This window comes from Sceloporus occidentalis, unplaced genomic scaffold (assembly GCF_023333645.1).
Source record: "Sceloporus occidentalis isolate IW3139 unplaced genomic scaffold, rSceOcc1.0.p SCAF_133, whole genome shotgun sequence".
Classification (NCBI taxonomy): Eukaryota; Metazoa; Chordata; class Lepidosauria; order Squamata; family Phrynosomatidae; genus Sceloporus; species Sceloporus occidentalis.
In genome coordinates, this window is record NW_028317113.1 from 226847 (window position 1) to 250882 (window position 24036).

A 24036-nucleotide genomic window follows, 5' to 3' on the forward strand; every position below is an offset into this window, starting at 1 on the left:
TGCCCTTTTGTTAAGCGCGTTATGGAATTTGTAAAAGGAAAGCTATAACATTTTTCAAATGTGGTGTTCTTGGCGGACAGTAAGCGCTTTTTAGGCAGCCTCTAAAGAAGTCAGAAGTTCAATTAGCAATTTTAGAGGTCCTAAGTGGTGTCCATGTTTATAGTGTGATGCACTGGTTTGTCGCCCACCCGTTAACATGGCAGAAAGTGTTATGCAAACAAATGGCAGTAATAATGCCGTTCCTTAGTGGGGATAAGCAAGCTGTAAATAGACATAGCTTTTGCTATAGTTTCTCTGACATAAACGTTAATTCAACATATAAATGAAAGCAGCACAATTTCTTTTTTTACGTCCGCCGTTACAGTAACCATATCGCAGATTTAAAGGCGCTATTACTAATATAACCAACCTTTTTAAGGTTTTTTTGTTTTTTTTTATAGAGGCCCAAGTTGCACCAATGGTGTCAGTGCCAAGGCATAATATTCAATTTTCCTATAGAAACCCACAACATTTAATGTGCTATATTAACATAAGCTATTTAAGGCAGAATATTGGGTAGATTTTACAATACAATTCACATTTTGGGCAGTAGAGGGTTTTAGGGTATACTTATAGGGTCAAGTAATAACCAAGGACAGAGGTCTCCATCAGTACCCTGTCCTCTGAAAATCAGTTTACCCTATTTATGCACCCCTATTTGTCACTAGCTAAAGCGCATAAGAGGCATTTAACCATGGTAGAATTGTGTTATTTTACAGACTCCCTTTACAATAACTCAGTGTGGTAAGGGTTGATTAAAAGAACACTCCAGCTATCATATGCACTTCAATGTTTTCAAGGTGTGCTTTCTGCAAATGCATCCAGAATCCATGTTTTCCAGAAATCCAAAGAATCCCCCTTTCGCCTGGACTCATCTTCCTGCATGTGATATACTCTCCTCCAGTCAGCTCTAGTGCTTGCTCGGGGAAAACTTTGTGGAAAGCACTCCCATTGGACTAATAAAACCAACATCAGACTTTGCTTGGTTTTTTTGCCCATTTCAATATCAATATCAATAGGTTTGGGTATTTGGAAGAAGGGTTGAACTTGATGGACATTGTCTGGGTTTTTTTACTCCTCCCAACCTATTTAACCATGTAACTACTGTATATGGTGTATGGTCATTTGTACATTAGGAACTGGAAAACCATGGATTTCTTCTTGTAGTACAATCATTTATTGATTGTGTTTGTATACAGGGAGATATGCTATGGCGACAGAGCCCACTCTTATGAATAAAGTGGAAACAGTTTGAATGTGCAATCAGTCTAAAGGGAAACACATTTTCAACACATTTCCTTGTTTTGTTTTTGGTACAAAAAAACGCACATTGAATAGGATTTTAGTGCAGTGGACAAAAGCGAACAATATGTAGGACTCAAGATGCCCAGCTGCCTGGCACTGACTTCATTCTTCATTCATATTGTTGTGAGTTATGGATGGGATCGGTGCTGGGACTCATACAAAGCAGTACACAGTGCCTGGTACTCTTTGTCAGGCACAGACTTTGGCGTGTCACGTGGCTAATCTACATTTACTGTTACCAGAAAACACAACCCAAGTTCCAGTTATACAGAATTTCTCTTTAAATTTTTCTCTCTAAAGATTTTCCTGAAGCATTACCTTTGTCGGACTGTACTAAGATCTAGGTGGCTATGCTACTGGAACACAGAACAGCATCATTCTTCTGAGTTTGATTGTTTTTAGTGGAAGGCAAATATTCAGTGGGATTAATACAGCATGTGCAACATTAAAAAGAGTCTGCTTTACGTTGCCATCCCTTGTATCTACAATGTTAATTCAGGCCTTTTAAATGTTTTTTTTTTCTTTAGATTAATCCTTACGACTCTTCCTTTATCTCATTCATGCGTTTCTTTGTAAGAATCATTCATGCGTTTCTTTGTAAGAATAAAATGGCCTCTAACGAATATTATCTGAATTTGATTAAATTTTGTAACTTTTGTTGGTACATTGTACTTCTCTGTTTCCATATTTGTTTTCTTCTTTATTATAAAAGTAGCGTTCTTTATGCTGGGGCATTTTTCTGTGCAGCGGATGTGCTTGTTAGTAGCTTTTATCTGTGCGTTCAATCAAGGTTATCTAAAAGCACGTCTTGAGATCTTTGTGCACTCTTCTAAATGCAGTGCTACCATGTGGGAGATTCTGTAACAGATTACATAGTCCAAAACTATGTACATTTTTACTTCTGATTGTTACTTTATTACATATCTATGTGTAATGCTAAATTTGTTAATCTCTTCTACATACAGGCTACAGAACGCAGACAGACACCATGGAAAAATATCCCACGGAATTGGAGATCTGTGACTTGCCATCGTCAGTGAAACTCCGAGTCAGGAGGTGCTTTAGGAAGATACACCTGTTGTACTCCTTCCTATGCCTCGGCGTGTTATGCACCACCACAGGTGAACCCCCTCCCATGACAAAAATACTGTCAAAGGCTATGTTTACAATTCATGTACATGTTCGCCAGAAAGTAAGATCTCTCCCAAGGCTTACTACATGAGCCTAACATATACATCTAATGGCTCATACTTACAGAAGAGAATTTTTGTGGTTATCATCTATTTATATAAAACATACATATGCAAAAGGCGCTTGCACTGTACTCCATCCTCTGTTTATGCTGATCTGGTAATGTAATATCGTTATTACAGTATTTGACGGCAGATAAGATTCATTCATCTCAACTAGTCTGTCCATTTTATTCCTGCTGTAAAACCTCACATCTTATTTGGCCTTTCCCCTTGTCTAATAATCAGTCTATGACCTATTGGCCCAACATTTCTTCTCCCTTGAAATGTACTACCTCATCGGTTATCATTGTGCCATTTCTCTTAGATGAGCCCCACCACCTGCGGGGTCTTATGTTACACCTAAAGTAAGAGCCGATGACAGGATTCACTTTATATGGAAACAATTGTTAGCTAAGGATTGAAGTATAAAAAGTAATTCTGATGCCATGTTTCAAAGGTGATCTTGTTGCTATAGCAACTGAAGAAATGGCCCAGTCCTTTATGGTGATAAGGTTATTCCTCACAATTTGCAGCAGAATCATTCCTTATGCATAACCCCTATTTATTCCCATTATTAGCATAATTATTTAATGTTGTTATCTAGATATTATTACAAAATGACATTGTAAGCGTGCCAGACACTTTTGATTATACATAATATAATATATAATGTTTTGATGTATGTATGTATGTTTGTTTTCAAAGGATCCCACACCATTTTTATAAGCAGAAATTAAGTGACCTATTTCTTACACCCTTATGACATCGTTTATCAGGGAGGGAGTACAAAAAGCATTTGAGAGAGCTAGGGTGGAATTGAGCTTTCCAGGCAATTTTTATGGCATCTTGTCAGCTAATGTTGGAGGTAGGGCCGGACCAGTGGTGAGACAGGGGTCCCTGGAGTATGGGGTGCTGTTGGCCTGGCTTGGCTAGGCCTGGTTGGAGGGCTTGCAACATCTCCTATTCAAAGGTTCACCACTGTTCCAGGTTTTCTCCATTTGTAGATAATGACTCTCAACGTGGTTCGCTGGAATACCAGAGCCTTTTGCTTTGTAACCCTTTACAGATGTCATCTTGAATTTCTTTAGATTGCGTCATCATGTTTGCTGCTTTTTGAGACTACTACACTTTGCAAGACAGGTTCTATGTAATTGATGTTTAGGTTCATCAGGGCTGGCAGTAATGATGCCTGGATGTATCTAGTCAAAATTGAATCCATTATCAATGACATTTGGTTAATTGGTTGATTTAGTAACTAAGGGCAGGTAGGGTTGCATAGCCTTTTTTCCTTTTGTACACGAAATCATCATTGGGAAAAAATGCATTTTGTGTTTACTCGGGCTATCTTTGTCTAATATTAAAATAAGTTAGATGATCTGAAACACTTAAGTGTGACAAATATGCAAAAATGGAAGAAGAAATCAGGAAGGGGCAAATCATTTTTCACAGCACTGTACATTTCCTCTTAAAAACCCATAGATTATGTTTTGCTACCGCAATAATCTTACAGTGCCGGTGTCTGAAACTTACGTGGCCCCTGCATCCAGATGCACAGTGTTCGACATTGATGCCGAATTCTATGCCCTGTACAAAGTAAAAATAACTTCTTATAACTGTGATTTATATCTATGACAGATTTCTTACCTGAAAATGACATAGTTAATGACTTTGTACCATTGTGCAGGCACAGTGTAACTCTTTACTCAGGCACTTTATATATTCCCATAGTCCTGTCTCTTCATCACATTTATCCACGGCGATTATTTACATTTATTTAGGAGTAATATTAAAAACCTAATCTAGAGTTAAAGTTATTATTGGAATTAGTTTGAATATTCTGTGCAGCCTAATTGCAAACTTGCAATATTGTTCGTCATGCCAATAAACAGAAATTAGTACTGTGAACGAACATTACTAAGCTGCTTGCTCATGCACATAAGGCAGGTAGTAGATCAACAGAGTGATAATAAAGTGTGTTTGTTCTGTGCTAGTTGTGATAGACAGGTGTCAGAACACACAGTGCATCGCAGTTTGTTGCGTATGGGGCTACGCAGCTGCAGACCAGCCAGGGTGCCCATGCTGACCTCTGTACACTGATGAAAGCGCCTACAATGGGCACGTGAGCATAAGAACTGCACCACGGAGAAGTGGGAGAAGGTGGCCTGGTCTGATGAATCGCGTTTTCTTTTACATCACGTGGATGGCCGGGAGCGTTGCTTACCTGGAGAACACATGGCCCCAGGATACATCCGTCCAGGCCCCACCTTGCAACTTACAGGTCTTAAGGGATCTGCAGCTAACGTCTTGGTGTCCGATATCTAGTGGACTCCATGCCTCGACAGGTCAGACCTGTCTTGGAGGCAAAAGGGGGGCCTACACTATATTTGGCAGGTGGTCATAATGTTATGGCTGATTGGTGCAAATACATGTGGTATCAGCACTGTTTCTAAAGCTACACTATCTAAAATGTAAATGAAAAACTGTGTGCCCAGATATTATTCGAAGATGAAATCAGCTTGGATTCTTCATTGCAAATAGGCGGTGACCATTGGTTTAGATTTAGTATAAATATTAGCACGTCTTCAGATTTTTATAGTCGCCCTCACAATGAGAAGCCTTTGAGAAGCCTCATCCTTCCCTGCAATATTGCAGATCATATTTTAGTTACTGTTGTCCTTTTATTGCAGTATTGCTAGTGTGGTTTTGGACACATCAAGCATGGCCTAAGGGGGTTATCCACTAAACAACTACTTTTAACTGGGGCCAACCCCAGTGTGCTCCTCTAAGAAAAAGATGACCATACATATAATTAATATGTCGTGATTTCTAGAAGGACATCTCGGTAATTTGCAATATGAGTTGAAATCCTCCCACATTAACTATGTAGTATGCAGGGACACCTTGGCCCTTCTTGCAGAAAAGGATAGTTGGAATTCACTCGATACATTAAGTGAGTGTTTCAAAACATGACAACTCGCGTTTTAGTGATCGTAACCCCATCCGTTCTGCAGCATAGTCAGATAAGACTTGGTCTTTGTTGTCCACACAGCTGAGTTAGATGCCTGGCTCCCCAGTCAGTGCTTCTGTTGTTTTCCATTGCAGTCGTGCATAATGTAGCTTATTTGCTAAGTAGTAACCCCTTTTTCCCTGGCATGTAATATCTCATATCCGCTTCTTTACATCATCTTGTCTCTGCATCTCTTCCTTTTAAATGTCATGGTGGCAGAGAGAAACTTCCCTCTTTAATGCCTTACTACTTCTGCTATATCATGTTTAAACAATATAGGTGCTGGTTATTTCTGATGGAGCAATAACTTTTAGCCCTATAGAGTATGTCAGTGCCTTGTTGACGTATATCAAAGTCTAGCAGTTGACTACGGTCAGGCGAAGGGTTAACCTTCTCCAGCGAGTGAGGGCATCCAGCATTCCAGACTTACACACATTCGCTGTCACCTCGGATCATCATCTCCTGCATATGAAGTGTAATCAGGTCAGAGCCACCCTGGGGGTGGGGGAGAACAGTAAGAGTCTCTCTGACAGGCCAGGCTAAGGATTCTGATTTTTCTTGACAGGGGGTTGGTGCCCAGTAAAGAGCAGCCACTGTCAACTTCACGTCCCTCTGGGTTATCTCAAACATTGGTTTAGCGGATGCTGTGGGGGTGCCGCCCAAGGGTGTCTCTTACGAGCTTCACGTGCCAATGCTGCCAGTCTGACTTTACGAGCCTTTGGATTAATAGGGGGTTAGAGTCCTGTTTAACCTTCCTGCTATGTGGACCCTTATACTGAGCTGGCCATATGGTACAAAAGGCCAATTTGCTCGTCAGCTGGGTCTGGGATGAGTTTTGAGTTGCTGACAGCATCTGATCACTTAACCTGGCTAGTGTGATTTGACTGTCCAGGCCTATTTTAAAGTTTGAACATGTTGGATGACATTGCCTTCTTTCAGGCTTTATAGCTTTTGAGTAGGGCATAGACAGCTGATAAATCCCTGACCTGATCCTGTTCTGGATAAGGCTTAGGGAAGGCAAGGTAAATGGCTAAATGTATTTGTTTGCTAGCAGAACATATAGATAAATAACAAACTTCAAGTTGCACTTCAATTCATGATGCCTTGTAGGAAAAAACCTACATTCATAACCTGCAAAAATATTTCGAAACACTGTTTACCACAAAAACTGTATACTTTATACAATAATATGTAACCATAGAAAGCTAATATGTCTGTCTTTTTCTGTTGTGATAATGGCCATCAAGTACTAGCATAGGATTTCCCTGACATATTTACATTTGTGATTTTGCATGTCTGAAGTTTTTTAGTCCATATTATACCAGGGGAGCCTGCAAAAGGCTCATTGGTGTTTATGGGGCTTTGAGAGAAATGTTCAAACTTTTTGCTGCCTGCCCCTAAGGCAAATAAGGTTCTTTTTTTTTTTTCTCCATGATTTGACTTTTTTCACTTCTTCTACACAGATGCCAACCAAAGCAGTTCTGGATGTCAGAGAGGTAGAATTCATTTTGGGCTTGGCTTGAAAACGAAGCATGAATCTACCCATCTGCAGTTTGTTGATGATTACCAAACAATTAACTCGTGTCAAGCACTCTGCTGCCGGAGCCACATGTGTAATGCCTTCTGGTTGCTGGGGGACACTTGTGTCCTTGCTGACTGTGCAACACACAAATGTGCCACAACTTGGGTGGAAGAGGGAGACTCTCTGCTTGTGCTCTTGCATAGGGACAGAAAGTCAGGAGCCGTGTTGTCTCACCAAAGGACAAGAATTGTAGTCCCACACAAGGAATGGGGTTTGTGGACTTCATCAGTGAAAGAACTAAGAGGAAACCCCAGAGGAACGAAGGGTGAAATGCCATTGTTCCGGGTCAAAAGGCAGCTACTTGATCTCCAGCAAGAGATGAATGAAAGAAATGTAGAAGCCTCAGAAAAGTCTCCATCAGATATAGAAAAAGAACAAGAGTTGCCCTCAAAGAGGATCAGCCAGACTGAACTAAAAAGCTCCTCAGAGGTCAGTGGGGGGGGGGGTGCTTTATAATTCCTAAACAAATCTGAATGACTTAACCCCATTTCGCACTAAAAAAAGGAAAAAAGGGATCCAAAATTAATTTTTTCACAGTGTCGTCCCAAATGTTCCAAATTTTTTTGTTTTGTTTTTTTGATGGTTCTAACATGGCCTGGAAGTGTAATAGAACTGGTTAGACAACTTTGCGTTACTTTCCCGTGAGACGTGATATTTGAACAATCTTTTCCTCTGCAGTCTTTTAGCCCTGTGGCTGCTGCAGTAAACACTCGAGAAATCCTGTTTGCTTGGTGTATGATACTATGTAACTAAAGACTTTACACTTTTTTTGTTTTATTATTAGTTCAAGTGCATATTTTGCAGGCGTTAAACTGGATTTGCTACATTTCGTTAGAGGTGTTTGAATGTTGTTGTGTTCCAGAGTAGCCATTTTCTAGATGGGTCATGTCTCCAAACTATTGGTGTTCAAGATTAGCAATAACATATAACATTACTCTTAGTAGTGTAGTGTATATGCTATATGGGCTGCGTACATACCATATTGTTTGCTCTTTTGGCAGCACCCACTATCACCTGTCATTTAAACCGGATGTGGGGCTGAGCCAACAGACACAGTCAAGCTGTGTATCTGATACCGGTAATGTCCACAGTGTTACTGTTTTAACCCCACACTCCCCACAGAGCTAGCGTAAGAAACCCTGCAAAGTGATATGCTGCCCAATTAAAAATGGTTTACTAAACTTGTACTAATCAGCCATAGTATCTCATGCTTTCCTGACCGTCGTTATGTGAAATAATGAGCATCTTGGATGAAATGTCTGGGATCATAGAGATGTCCATGAAACAAACATTCTGCAGTGTTAAATAAATCCGCTTTAAAGGGCCATTCACCTCCGTCCTCTCTCAATAGCCTCAAATTAGGTAGTCTTTTTTTCCTTTCCTTTTTTCTTTTCAACTAACCCAAAAGCCAACTCAGAAGCTGTGCAACTTAAATAAAGTTACTTCTCCTTATTGCGTGTCAGCTCTCCTCATTTATTAAATAAGGCAACCATTCCATGAAACTACCTGCCTGTAGGTTAAATTAGAGGAGACACAACTGTTAAAATATAATGGTTATTCAGTTAACATATGAAAAGATTTTGAAAATCGAATTTAGAAATAAAAGCCCATGTGTATAGTCATATAGAACACTTATGAAAATATTATCTAGCATAAAAGTGGCATTTGTCGGAATGGCCCGGGTAATAACAGGCCTCTCTGATATTAATACCGTTTATATTGTGAACCAAAACTTTAAAGGGGAACTCCCACCATTTTTTAATCACTAGTACCAGATTAGAAACAAGATTTTCTTTTTAATTTTTTTTTTTTACAGTTCTCCTTTTTACAAAATGTTTTCCAGCAGCTGCATATTTTATTCATTTATGTGTGTTCTTGCTCTGGTATCTTAGCCCAATCTTCTAGACAAACACCCTCTCTCTCCTTGCCATACCGCCTGTGGTAAACCCATAGAATGGCTCCATCTCATTCATCCAGCCGGACACCCGGACTAATGGAAGTCTATGGGGGAACTGACTTTGTTAGCGTTGCCATAAAGAACCCACTCTGTGTGATGATGGGCCAGGACAGTCAACCACAGTATCACACGACTAACAGGCTCTAGGTCTGCAGATAAAAGAAGCTTATTGAAATAAATGAGATGAAATTAGGTTGACCCACATTACCCATACAGCACGTTGTTTTATTCTAAGTGTAGAAAATAAGTCTTCCCTTTTAAGATAGCCTGTCTTAGAGCAATGACTCTGCATGGTTCACCACAAGGACCTGGCTTTATCGGGCTCTGACTTTTGACTCTAAACGATAGATGTTACGAGCTGTACTGGGACCACTTGGGACCATATTCTAGCTGTCAATTAACCCTAACTTTTTATGCTTGTGGGCCAGTTAAAAAATAATGCTGATACATAAATTGTGCCGCTGGGGCAGTAGGAGCCAAAATAATATGGAACTCTGTGTGGGAGGTGTTTGGGCCATATTTATAAAACGCACTTATTGAGAAAATGTGGAGTGATTACTACAGAAACCAATATAATTAGCATCGGATTGTCCCACAGCTGCACTAGGGTTGCAACCTGGCCGGTATTTTAGGATTTTTAAAAACTTGAGAAGCAGCATTAAATGATTGGAGCCCATAGGTAAATGACCTCTGACATGTAGAAGTCCTTACAACTAGGAACTTGCCGTCAGCATTTTGTTAGTGTACAAAATTCCACTGCAACTGTCCATGTGGTGTGGAACCAAAGGGTATGTAGAGGCGTAGAACTGAGCCAGTGCCAAGATAGAACTGGCCTCTAATTGTCACCCGTTATACAAGACATGTCAAAACATTATAGTGTTCGTGAAATAAGGTATTCAAGCTATTTTTGGTTGGAAATGCGAAACTAAAGTGAGAGACATGGGAAGAAGAAATCTTCTGCAGAATACAATTTTGTAGTTGAATTTGTTTGCTATGGTTGTGGCCATTTTGCTTGCTATATACTGTTCTTTTTTTTGTAAATTGTTTCATGGTGCATACTTTGGAATGAAATGCAAAAATGCATTTTGTATCTGGCTGAGCGGATTCATACTCGTTGGAATAAAACATTGGGGGAAAAACAAGAGCTAATTGTGTACCAAGTTCGCTCAACCATCATTTTTAAAGTAAATCTAATACCTCTTAATGGTCTTCTTACAGTTTGAGAAACCTACTCTGCTGCCAACAACAGAGCCACCCCCCATCAGAGTTGCGACTGAAAGGCTTCCCGTCCACTACGATAATGCAACAAACGCACTACCACATGAGGATCCGTCTGCTACAAGAGTTGTGAAGCCAAGCAGCGTTGTCACAATGGCACCAACCTTGATGCCAAGCAAGGAAATCATGGATCCCACCCCGGTACCTACGAGCACTGCAACTCCTGGTAAGACAAGCTTTGTCGTATATTAATATAGAATAGGTCTATTAATTTATTAAAAACACTCTTATGGATGACAAGCGTCATATAGAACGTTTAGTCTGACGCTAGCAGATGCTGTTTGGTGCGTCTCTGTGACCTGCACAGGTCTTCTTAGAGCTTCTGAGTTCCTCCTCTTTCCTGACTCCAACATTGCTGCCTGAAGCCGCGTCGGTTGCATGATGGAGTCTTTCTACATGATACATAATATTATCCTGTCCGGAGCCAACTCGTTTTAGTGCTTTTGCTAGCAGAATGTCGTGGTTGATATCTCTGTTTGAATGTATGTTACTCAAATAATTGAAATATTTTTAAGTAACCTTGACATGTCATGTATCAGATTGCTTTAGTTAACACGTCTGATGAATCGCTACAGAGACTCTGGATAATGGGTCATCAAAGGGTTAATATTTAAAGAGTCTCAAGGTCATTTAGAAAGTTACCAAGTATGAATGCAAGTTTTCTGTTTTGAGGCATTCTCAGAATTTTGTGCGCCTAGTACGAAATATACTTGTTACTGCATTGTGTACATATTATTTTAGTAAGTGGTTTGAACAGAACAACTAAATTAACCCCTTAAGGACAATGGACGGTCCCTAAACGCATTGAAAACAATGCATTTTGAGCCCGTACATGTACGGGCTTTGTCATTAAGGGGTTAAAGCTTTAATATATCTAAGAATCTCTTTAGGCGACAGTTTTCATTCTTTTATTAATATTAATGATATTGCCCATGGTGAAGCATTATTGGGATTTTGTAATGTGAGTGTAATATGGTTTTTAAACACTACAAATCAATTTATTACACATAAGTATAATGCCCAGCCCCAAATTAATCTAGCATCTGCTGTTTTGTTTTTAAGGCAGTGCTGGCATTTTGATTTAATGATCTTTTTTTTTTACTAGCCGATAGCATCTGATTGGCACTCTGCAAACAAAGTACGCAGTACAAGGGACAGGTGACCTGGGTCAGCAAGGAATGACAAATATTTATCTGAAAATTATCCAAAAATTCAGGTGTATCAGAATTAAGTGTGCTGTTCCACCTACACTGCTGAATTTTACAGTTGTAACTAAATGCATCATTAGGAACATCATCCCAGGACTAATACTTTAGTCATTTGTAATTAATCATATATAATTAGTTGCGTGACATAAAACCAGGAACTCCTGTGTTGTTGCTATACAACTTGAAATAACTTCTTAAATTTTACCGTTTTATGTAATTATAAAAAAATAACATAACAGATTTGTTTATATTTATCTGCCTAACAAACTAGAGGGCATTCATGTTTTTGTCTAAATGGGACAGCAATTTTTTTGTTGTTAAGTTGTTGTTTTTTTTTTTATGGGTTTTTGTGACGGAGCCCTCCATCACTGGGGCCACCGAGGAGCCAGCCTCCTCCCCACCGACTATGGGTCCTGAGTTTGTAACAAAGTGCAGAAGGACGAGGCAGAGTTCTAGTTAAGGCAGGCCTAGATCAGGTATACGTGAGCAGGACTGGAGATCAACTTGATAAAGACCTCATCGTGAGGTCGAAACGTTGTTGTCTTTCTCCTTCAATAAATCTGCCTGAAGGAACCCTTGAGTGCCTGGAGCCTTTTTCTATTTTGATTTACTGGGGAGCTGCCCCTTCCTGGCACAGCTAAGCACCTGAGTTCCTGTGGGGAGTGTGTGCAGATTCCTGATTTTGGTGACAGTACAAAAGGATAAGGCAGGGTCGAAGGTCAAGGCCAAAGGTACACAGTTAAACATCCAATGGTGACAGTACCACAGGATCAGACAACTCGTGGGCAAGGCAAGGAGCTGGAAACCGGTGCAGGACTCGGAACAAGGCAATTACAAGAAAAAGGCCCAGAGACTTAAGATGGGAAAGGGATAAATAGTTAGTGAGGGTGTATATAGATAGAAGGTGAAGGAAGCAATTAAAACTGCACGTGTATTCCCTTTTAAAAATGTAGGGCAGGTGTTGCCCTTTATATGTTTGCGGAGTAGCCACGACCGGGACATAGAGACCATATCTCCGGCGACCAGGACCGGAGCAGTGGGGAGCTGGGGGCGGGCGTGACTGACAACAACATATTTTATTAGTGACCACATCACGAAAGCAATCGGTAGTCCACTCAGCAGGAACATTCCCTTTGTTATGGTGATAAGGTCACTTTTAAAAACTTCCCACACAATCTCAATTAAAAAACACTGTTATTTCTTCCATTGCCGCTTAGTGTTTAGATTAGTGTGTGGCAGCCTTTAGCTTTCTATCCCATCACTCCCAGTCGGCAAGTTTCTCTAACAATGTAGTGCCCCCCCCCCCCCTCCAAGAAGTTTGCGGTTTTAAATTTGCCCACCTCTGCTATAGATAATATAGGTTAGCGTGCTTTACCCCATAGCAAGTGATGAGCCTTGCAGCTAGGTGGATCGATAGGCTGGTTCAAAGCATCTGAAGACACACTTTAAAGTTTTGAATGTATCTAGAGGGTCTTCCTTTTTAATCGAGGCACCATTATCTTTGATTTAACACTTCTGTATTGTTCCAGTCCTCCCAGGTTACTGACTCAGCTTCTCTTGTCTCCTGCATCCCTAGCCCAAGGATTGCCCCAAACCAAGTATTACTTTGGGGATCAGCTTTTATTGTGTCACTTAGCTCCCTGGTGGATTTTTATTGTTTTCTTCATAAAAGAATTTCCCACATCCTGTTCAAACATGTTCCCCTGCCATTACTTTATTCTTTTGCCAAACTACAATTTCAAAAAGACAACCCCCCCCCCATCCCCCTCAAAGTTAATATTCTGGGGGACTTTTTTGATGGCTTGTAATTGCTAGATTTTGCTTAAATACAGACATTTTGCAGTACTAATATTTTTATAATATCTTGATTTTATATATATTGTCGCTAAAGGCTTTCAGCAGACCTGGGCTGGCCAACAGTCTCGCAAGGCAAGTGCTCAGTGGGCTGGTGCCTTCCATTGACCTTTTTAGAATGGAACATTTATGGATTATCAGCTTCTGGCCTCAAAGTGGCAGGATTGATTTAACTCACCAGTTCAGTACTGAAAAAACCAAACACGGCTCAATCGAGTGCCATTTTCCCAAATAAAGAAGAAGTCTAGGTTAAAGAAAAGGCCACGCAACTGTTCTGTAGGACGTCAACTCATGTTTATTGTGATTGTCTGCGTGATCTGTAGGATTAGGGGGAAGCCAAAAATGCTTTACCCGTAAAGAGTGTGCGTTTAACTGCTTTTCTTCTTTTTTCGAATCTGTGATGAGACTGATATGAACGATGTTCACGCCAGTTCTATGTCACTGCGTTGAATACAGATAATAAATGGACTACAATTCCCATGGTTCTGTTCCCTTCAAAGCCTTGCCATGTGGCTTGCAGACCAATACAGCTAGTACTGGAAATGTTTTCTTCATTTTGTATAGCGCTTAGTCACCTGCAGAAATGTGGTGATGAACCAAACCCAAACCACTTTTCTTTTTTTGCAGTAAATCCCAAATAGAGAGAGTACATTATTCTAAGGATTAATAACTGGATCACCGAGGTAGATAAATCTCTAATCCTTTAGGTCAGGGGTGTCTGATTACACTTGATTACACTTGATGTAAAAGTTGGAGTAAAATACTTAACCCATCATGCGACAGTTATTATGTTTTTTGGGTTTTTTTGTTGGTGTGTGGTGGGGGATTGCAAAGCACACTTGGGTGCTCTTTATGAGCTGTGCTTCAGTAACATGTTTACCAAGCAGTTCACGTCTTCTTTTGTGAGAGAACTGGTGAGCTAACAAAAGTAATTTTTGATGTCACCTAATGGTGTCGGGCAGAGTTTCTTGGTCCTCAAGTTCTCGGCATCCCCGTATATTTGAACATGTATGTGAATAAAAGGAAAACATGCCAAGTTTGAGAAACCTTAACACCTTAAAATCCAAAAGCTGTAAACTTCACACTGCGTATTGGCCACTACCTCATAAAGCTCGGTGCTGTCCTACAATTGTTTCTTTTTGGCCTTTTGCGGTAGCGGCCATTTTGTTTTTGGGGCGGTTGAAATTGCTGCAGATGTGTAGATTCTCATAAGTCATGTGATGTGTTCTCATTTCTCTCCTCAGTCACAAACAAGCTGGTGGTTTCTGCTGGGGACAGTGTTGAGGTTACCTTGCCAAAAAATGCGGTCCAGCTGAATGCTTTTGTCCTTCCGGAGCCTCCCCAGGGTAAGCGAATCTGTCTTCCATGGCTTGTGGATTCATGTTTGTAGCAAGAGGCCTAAGATGTCTTTTTCCCTGTCATGCAAAGAAAAACATATTTTTTTGTGTGTTTTAGACACGGCGTAACGTTTTAATATTAGTCCGTCTTTTGTTTTTGGGCGTTTTAAATGGTTGCAAATGTGCAGTTCCACAGAATTTCCGCTAGAACACTGTTTGCTATGCAGTAGGACAGTGTGAAGCAGAAGTAAATTATACGTGACATTAGAAGTTATTTGTTAACTAACAGTTGCTATTACGAAGTATCTGTTGACTGCTCTTCAACGTTCATCGTTGGTGGACGGACCCCATAGTCGTTTAAAAGAGACTGCGTACGGATTACGGATAGAAGCCATGTTTGTAACCAAATGCAGTTACTAATGTAGCCAAAAAATGTTTACCCTCTTTGCTGTCTGAAGTAGTTGTAGGTCCTCATAACGGCAAGGTGCTAATAATCCCTAATTAGAGATAACGTGTTGGAACAGCGAGTGCAGATAATAGAGTGGTAACGAGATCACGTGATATCTTTTAACGGCGAAACTGTCCCGAGGATCTCTCAGTTGCGCTTATTATGCTAATGATGCATTTGAAAGCTTCTTCACGTTCCATTTCTGGTCCCACATCTCTGAAAAACAAAGCGACTTAATTACCCTGCTTGTCAGCTAACATAAATGCTTTAAGCTTGGCCAGCACTTGCGCCGTCTTGCCGCTCTCCGTGAGGCTACAGTATTATTTTATTTTTTATATAATTTCAGGTTAGTTGTGCCGGTGCTTATTGAATTAAAGCTTCTCGGTTTGGTTTGAGATGGCTGTCCCTTTAAAATATATTGTCCGATCTGCTTCATAGCACACTGACCACCTGTAAATTATTACCTGCTAGCTCCTACCTAGACATGCAAGGCCTACTTATCTCCCCATAGACAATTTTTAATCGGCATAATACCAGTGGACGCTTGCCCAAAATGTAGTTTTGCAGGTGCTGACCTGTTTCATAATTTTTGGGCTTGCCCTCTAATTCGTGTCTTCTGGACTACTATCCAAACCTTTTTGAGGCAGTTATCAACTGATGCTTATTGTATTGACCCGGCTGCGGCCATTCATGGCCTCGTTAGGATGGGGGGATCCAGGGATGTGACATTAATCAGAATAATTTTGGCAGTGGCTAGGAAATCTATTTTGCATCATTGGATACAGGCGTCCCCACCATCTCTGTCCCTGGTTCGTTCTAAATTGTTGTGTTTGCTTCGAATGGACTGGTTGGATGCTTCCCTCAATAAAGACAAGGGTACTTAACGTTTCTTTACGAAATGGGACACCTTTATTAAAACGTTGGGCGAACCCCTTAAGACACGAATTATACGTACTTTTCAGGATACCTCGTGGTTCACTGCCCGCTTACTCCGAGGTGCTACCCCTTGCGCCTAAGTTGTTACTATGTTTGACTAGACAACTGACGAACAACATGTATATACATATATTTATGCATTTTCTTTTTTCTTTTCTTTTTCTGTCCATGGCCAAGGGTTTAAATGGTTGTTGGGTGGGTGGGGTGGGGGGACTTGTTTTCGTTTTTGTTTTTATGTTATTGTGTCGCTTGTCTCCCTTATCTGGGACTGTGTACTGTTCCTTGACGTCTCTGAGACAGTGGCTGTATCGTTTTGTCACGATGTTCTTGTTCTTTGTTAAAAATTAATAAAAAGAGTTTAAAAAAAAATAAAAATATATATATATTGTCCGCATCACAGTAACAAAGAAATCGGTATCACTGTTACTGGGCATTTTTCTTTTGTTGCAGTGAGTTACAAAACATTTCCATGTTCGCGCCGACAGTGTGCACACATAGCTTTTTCAAGATAAGGGTATAATGGTTAGAATTGATCATTTCCAGCAGAATAGGGGCTCCATCTGACACATGCACAGGGCTACAGCAATTGTACATGCTGGGGCTATTGGTTTTGAAGCTGGGTTTTCTGTCGAGAAACTGTCTTTGAGCCGTTTACGAGGCTGATACTTCCCTCTACATAATGAGCTGACTTTCCCTACTGTCCGTTCCGTACGCTGGCTTTGCAGACAAATCATGAAATGTGCTTTTTTTTCATAGCTGCTACGGACAAAGACTTTTAAAAGTTGTGCCTTATTGACTATTCCTTTATTTGGCACATTTGGGTCACCAAAAAGCAGATGAGGTCCTATAAAACGGTAATATCAGGATGAGATTTATAATTTTATCTGTCTAATATTCACACAAACATATATCGGGGGGAGCAAACCAGGTAGATGTCTGACTGGTATAACAACGATTCTCATGATGCTCCGTTAACCACCCTTTCTTTATCTGCCGCGTTTTTAGGGAAAACGTATACGTTTGACTGGAGACTGATCACTCACCCAACGGATTATAGCGGAGAGATGGAAGGAAAACATTCCCAAGTATTGAAACTGTCCAAGGTAAGACAGGAAGGCGACGCGTGGCTCTTCTTACCCCTGGCCGGTATGAATGGGTGCTGGGAGTTATTATTTATTGATTTATATAGCACCGTTATATTCCATAATGGGTAGACCTGACATTCCAAGTAGCCCATAAGCTTTTACCTAGAAGGCCTTACAAGCAATTCTTTTGCGGTTTCATTTTCTTTTATCTGCTTGTGTTCCGTGTTTTAAATCTCCATACACGCCTGTAAAACTCTCTTCCTTTTCTCTCCAAGCTCACAGCTGGTCTGTACGAGTTCAAGGTGATTGTGGAAGGCGAAAACTCATATGGGGAGGGATTCGTAAACGTCACTGTCAAGCCAGGTGAGCTTGGTGTCCAAAACTTACTTTAATTACCTTCATTTTATGTTTTCTAATAATATTTTCTAATATTTTATCTCATGCGGATAGAGCCACGAGTCAACCAGCCTCCTGTGGCTATTGTATCTCCTCGCTACCAAGAGATCTCGCTCCCCACCACATCTACTGTGATAGATGGAAGTCGTGAGTATTTCAATGATTAACAGCCACGGGGCTGTTCAAGAAAACCAATCGGGGAAAATGTTTTCATTCATAACCCGATTAGCACTCTTTTAAAAGGCTGCTGGAAATCCAGAACGTTCATATTTCCCAATAATAAAGATGGCGCCGGCTTCATACAATCAAATGTCACCGCGACGGGCAGAATAACCCCTCACCAGTTGCTTTTATATATATATATATATATATATATATATATATATATATATATATATATATATATAATTAGGTCGGTAGTCCCATAAAAACAAATGCATTAGATTCAACAATTGGTATGAAGACAGCTAGCCAGACAGGCTTGTAATAAAGAGAAGAGGAGGCTTAGCGTGTTTTGCACGTATGCGCTTTGAACAGCTACATCTACTTCTACATCTCTATTATATAACTGTTAAGATTATTACCAGGCATAGAAAAATGACACTAAGCTTTTCCCGACTACCAGAAAAATCTCGGCATCTGCAAATCTAAATATACGAAATAGACCTTAGTCAGATTTTTCATCCCAGTGCAGTACTGTTGTAACTCATTCTTTTTCATATCTCTTATACATATTTTATTGTACTAGTTCTTCTTATATGGCAGCTTAGACACTTGCCTTGAATACAGATTTTGTGGGGGTCACGGTATTGTGCCCACTTCATCCAGCTTGTACGCCCGTTGTTTGCCTTGTGCTGCACCAGTGAAGAGTTATAGTTATACAGTTTTGGTGAAGCGCAGGAATAGCTGTCCTTGACTCAGCTGCTGATTTTCGACCCCAAAACGACTGCCTGAGCATAGTAGGAGCTGTTTTCCAAGACAGAGAGCCAAGCTTGTTTTATGCTTAATGTAATTTAAGGCAAATCCTTCCACAGTTAATTTGTTTACATTTAAGGCCTCTTTATCCTCTCAATTGTGTTTTCCCTGTTGGTATTGCCACTTCTCAGGTCTGCGTGGCATGTGTTCTATATCTTCTATAGCCACAGATGTCCACAACACACACACCTTTCATTGCAGTGTAGGTTGCTCCTTTTTTCTTTAAAGGACCAAATGAAAAATGTACCTAGTTGTCCGTGATTTGGCTCACACAGAGAACAGGGAACTAAATGCAGAGGTGGGCAGCAACAAGCTTCACGGCAGGCATTTCATCAATGACATACACGGATATCCCGGGGGGGGGGGTGCTTTGGCTAGCCCTCCCTTTAGTACCGGGTCTTACCTCGTAACGCAGAGCATCTGGGTTTATTACAAACCTTGAAATTTGATTGAGTGATGAATTCGGTGTATATGTAAGAATAGGGGCAAGAGAAAGCCACCTTTAACCTCCATCTCTATTCTGGCTGTGCATTTGTATATTTGTGGTTTGCTATTATGCATTAACTCCTCTTTTGCCATTTGGTTGTTTCCCAGTCCTGTCACCCAACCATATCCTGTGATTTGAGACACTGAGGACATTGTGCATCTAAAATGGCTGCTTCTTTTACCCCCTCTAGTGGCGACAAATAAAAACTGCAGTGCTATACTCCTAAATTGCCTCTTGGGCACAGAACAAGGCTCTTTTCTTAAAATCCTAATTAGCTCTTAGAGACCCTTTCAACCATGAAGTGATGTGTAGGTGGCTCTGGAAAGCTTATAATGGCTCCCAGTAAAGTTAAGTGCACAAACTAAGTGCTTTCGTTGATTGTCATGCGGCATGCCCTTGGTGGCCTGACCCCACTGTGCGCACATCTTTTAATGAGAAGTGCTTTAAGTTACTGATACAGAGTCTCTCGCCATCTTCTCAGAAAGCACTGATGATGAAAAGATTGTCAGTTACCACTGGGAGGAACTGAAAGGCCCCCTGAGAGAGGAAAAGGTGACCGGAGATGCACCTATCTTAAAACTTACCAACCTGGTCCCTGGAAACTACACTTTCAGGTGAGTGACTGTAGCCGGCGGAAGGCATATACATCGTGTATTGTGTTTTTGTCATTATTATTATATACGTCAGTCCATAGATGTAATTATCTGTAAAATAGGTTATTAGTTTACGAAAGAGGTTCAAATTATGTTTCTCGCTTCCAATCCAGTTGCTACACCGGGCACTGTGATGTCCGCGCAATTAATTAAAGCGGAATTTAAGGGGAAAAAGAAACGCGTGGCTTGGATTTGAAGGGAACTTGTGTACCTTTTTAATTACCTATTTGATATAACTACAAAAAAATATATTTTAGAAAGGTAGGGGCTGTTGCCATATATTGTACACTCTCCACCTTCTGCCTGCCTATAACATGAGCAAAGCGAGGCACGGCAGGCATTCTGGCATGAATGGCCATCAGATAGTTAACAGCATATTGTGCTTAATATTGCATCCATACAGCGCTGGGATATTGGCACTGATCCCAGACAATGGCTTTTTGTGCCTCCTGTATGACCACTGAATCTGAACAGTGCCTAATTGCATTCATTCTGTGTGGCTGCATGCAGAGTGCAGCGGTGTCACCGGAAGCCTCCCCGCACGCTCGTAGTCGTGACACAGTCCTACCAATGGCTTTCGTTCAATATGTAACCTACATCTGTCACCCGTAGTCTGCTGCGATTGACTTAATGCTACATGGCGCTGACAAGAAATCTCTAAGTAGCCAGGAATTAAAGGAGTTTAGCCCCGTACACTTGCTGGGAAGCATTGTGGTTTTTGTTGCGTACATTTTTAGTTTATAATTGGTTACTAATCCCAATAAACAGAATAAATTATTTCCACCTACCTGGAACTGAAGGTAAAGTATTTTCCATCTGCTGCAGCCGCAGCGCTGAACGGAAGGCGTCTGGGACGGCTAATCCTGCTATGTGTTTTAATTACTGCCAGTCTGATGAAACAGAATCGTGTTGTGTATTCCGAAACGTGTTTTGCAATCCTAGGCTGCTCTCCGTTGTGTATTAAAGAGACACTGGACTATTGCTTTTTTATTTTTATTTTTTTTGCAGAAAATAGTTAAGAATGTTTTCAGATGTGGATTTCTGCATCTCTGGGGTCCTAAAACAAAGCAACTTAATTTGCTAAGAATAAAAAGCTTTACCAATTGAATTACCTTTCCCTGTGCTGTTCCTTTCTTTTCCCTCGTCCATGAGTTTACCACTTGGCTGCTCACACCACATGTCTTATATTGCTGAGAGCTTTCTGTTTGCTTCGATATTGTATTTTTACATTGTGTGATGAAGAATGCAAATCCTCAGCATTTTTAATGCCTGGTCACATTTAGAGGAGAGAATTAAAAAAGGGGAAAACAAAATCACTTGATCACTTGACTGTGTGGAATATTGTTACAAACCCTGTGATCGGACCCATGTCCATCTAACTCACCGTCCCTCTTCCTGTTTGCAGCCTCACTGTCACGGACTCAGATGGGGCCAAGAACTCTACCACCGCCAGCCTGACCGTCAGCAAAGCTGTGGATTACCCTCCTGTTGCGAATGCAGGCGCCAACCAAGTCATCACCCTCCCTAAAAACTCTATCGTTCTCTATGGGAATCTGAGTACAGATGATCATGGCATTGTTAGCTACGAGTGGTCTTTGAGTCCAAGTAGCAAAGGAAATGTCATGGAGATGCAGGTAAGGGATTTGAAATAAATATGGGCCGTTTTACGCTGTTCCAGAATTTTACCGTGCAGTAATGCCAAGTATTTAAATCGACCTATTGAAAGGGATTAGTCAACAAAATGTTTTGGTTAATTGTGTCCTATTTTAGTTCTGTGTATTGTTTTATGAAATGAGCCAAGCTTTTCCGCACATGTGTGCAAAGGTCCAGAGTACTCCAGCAAGTCCACATATTTTTGTGTTGAGATGAGGCTTGTTTAACTCATTGGGATCCCCATCCCTAAAGTTACAAAAACAAATTTGAGTTGGGCAGATGTATTAAATAAGAGTAAACGATGAAGAAATAAAGCTTATACAAGTTTGCAAATGCGACACCAAGACATGAAATATTAGGGGACATTGCCATCAAATGCACTTATGCTAGATTTTTATTTATAGGGAGTCCGGACTTCGACTCTTCAGCTATCTGCACTACAGGAAGGTGACTACACCTTCCAGCTGACGGTGACAGACTCTGCTGGGCAGCAGTCTACCAGCGAGGTCACGGTGATCGTTCAGCCAGGTAAGTAGTGCTCATGAATTTTGTTCATGACATCAGCCGTCACTCCTAGCCTTTTTTTTTTTCTTTTCAAACATTATGTATTAAAAGAAAATCAGTATTTTTGTAGAAATATTAGCTTTTTTTTGGCATGGAAAAAAAATTGGTCTTTTTATGTGTCCAAGTAAAATCTCCAGCCATAGCTGTTTCAAATTCATTTTCATTTGTCATTATTATAATTATTTTTGCTGCAGATTTAAAAAAAAAAAATATATATATATATATATATATATATTTTATATTAGTAGAATCACTCTCTTGGCTTAATGCGAGGAGGGACGGCTTTGTTCTTTTTTCCTTCATGGTATGTGAATACTTTTCTCGTCTACCAGAGAATAACAAGCCACCACAGGCTGATGCTGGACCAGACAAGGAGCTCACCCTGCCAGTGGACAGCACCACTCTGGATGGCAGCCGAAGCACTGATGACCAGAAAATTGTCTCTTATCGATGGGAGAAAACGCGGTGTGTACCTGTACTTGTTGTATGATCGTCCAGGAGTCTTCCAGGGCTGCTTAAGGAAAGGTTTCTGTATTTTGCATAATCGTGTAGAGATGTTAGGATTTACTTTTTTTCTTTATTTATTCTTAGTAGAATGATGAGCGAACGCAACACTGAAAAGTGTTGAGTAATATGAATTTAAACACACTCTATATAACACATTCGTAAGTAATTAGTACAGCGTTCACACAAAGCATGAGCTTGTAGACAGAAGAAAAATCCCAGTTCGTGGACGGTATTCGAACCGTGGCGCAGTCACCATACTAACCAATGGAACATCCTACAGATTGCTCCACCTTGCAACAATATTGCTCTTAATAGATAACCCCTAAGTGTCCTAGTGGCTTGGCTACGTATTTGCCTTTAGTCACTGGACCTCATGTTGCTCACAAATGCTCTAGGGCAGCGGTTCTCAACCTGTGGGTCGCGACCCCTTTGTGGGTCGAATGACCCTTTCACAGGGGTCGCCTAAGACCATCGAAAAACACATATTTCACAATATATAATTACATAATTTTATGGTTGGGGGGTCAGCACAACATGAGGAACTGTATTAAAGGGTCGCAACATTAGGAAGGTTGAGAACCACTGCTCTAGGGCAACTACAAGTTAAATAGAGCACTTAACTGTATGTGCCCCCCCTCCCCCCCCCCAAAAGAACACATTAAACAATGTTCCCCACCCCTCGGAAAATACAACAATAAAATCTTAAGTAAGGTCTACACTTTAGTGCATTTTGAGCTGATTTTAACTGTAAATAATGCAGTTCTTTTTTTTCAGAGGGCCCAGTGGAGTGAAAATTGAGAATGGAAACACCAGCATTGCGACAGTGACCGGCTTGCAAGTCGGAACGTACGAGTTCACTCTAACTGTTAAGGACGAGCGAGACTTGGAGAGTCAAAGCGTTGTCAGTGTCATTGTGAAGGAAGGTAGGTGCTCGGGGAAGAGTTTTTTAAAGTGTTGGTATCATACAAGTCTTACCTTCTGAAGTGTCCTACCAAACGATTATCCCATACTGACAAAAAAGCAATGTTTTTAGCAGTGTGTAAATTGGGGACAATCCAAAAGAGAGATTTGGTCATCCCTATAGTAAATGGGGAGTACTTCATCTACCTCATTTCCTAGTTTTATTTTTTCCTGCATTTTTGGTTTGGTATCATTCTCATCCCAAAGCTCACTTAGCGGGTCCTGGTTCCTTCTGTTTGGTTGGTAGATTATTGTGTTTTAAAACAAAAAGTTAGTTATTTAAATGTAAATGTATGCCATAAATCAAACTCCTCATCTTTAGACTGATTTTATTGCTATGATTTAAATGACTTAATTTCCCTTTACAGAGATGAACAAACCACCGGTTGCCAAGATTGCAGGAAACCTGGTCATCACCCTCCCTACTAGTACTGCAGAGCTGGATGGAACAAAGTCCTGGGATGATAAGGGAATAGTCAGCTATCAGTGGGAGCGGGACGAAGGGAGCCCTGCAGCTGGGGTGAGTAGCACTTCACTAGAGTATAAGTCTTTTGTACGGAGTTTGATGGAGCC

At 40.7% G+C, this 24036-nt stretch overlaps 1 protein-coding gene across 1 annotated transcript in view; it reads left to right on the forward strand.

Annotated features, from left to right (window-relative positions):
• Nucleotides 1-24036, forward strand: part of LOC149281377 (dyslexia-associated protein KIAA0319-like protein) — a 35276-nt gene that overhangs the window by 6405 nt on the left and 4835 nt on the right. The window contains exons 4-17 of the mRNA XM_089499338.1: nt 1872-1941; nt 2310-2465; nt 7047-7594; nt 10341-10566; nt 14707-14808; nt 17189-17286; nt 17544-17631; nt 17719-17811; nt 19608-19740; nt 21185-21413; nt 21837-21960; nt 22329-22461; nt 23278-23426; nt 23832-23983. Coding sequence (XP_089355464.1) covers nt 1872-1941; nt 2310-2465; nt 7047-7594; nt 10341-10566; nt 14707-14808; nt 17189-17286; nt 17544-17631; nt 17719-17811; nt 19608-19740; nt 21185-21413; nt 21837-21960; nt 22329-22461; nt 23278-23426; nt 23832-23983 — 2301 coding nt within the window. The remainder of the gene's footprint in view (nt 1-1871; nt 1942-2309; nt 2466-7046; nt 7595-10340; nt 10567-14706; nt 14809-17188; nt 17287-17543; nt 17632-17718; nt 17812-19607; nt 19741-21184; nt 21414-21836; nt 21961-22328; nt 22462-23277; nt 23427-23831; nt 23984-24036) is intronic.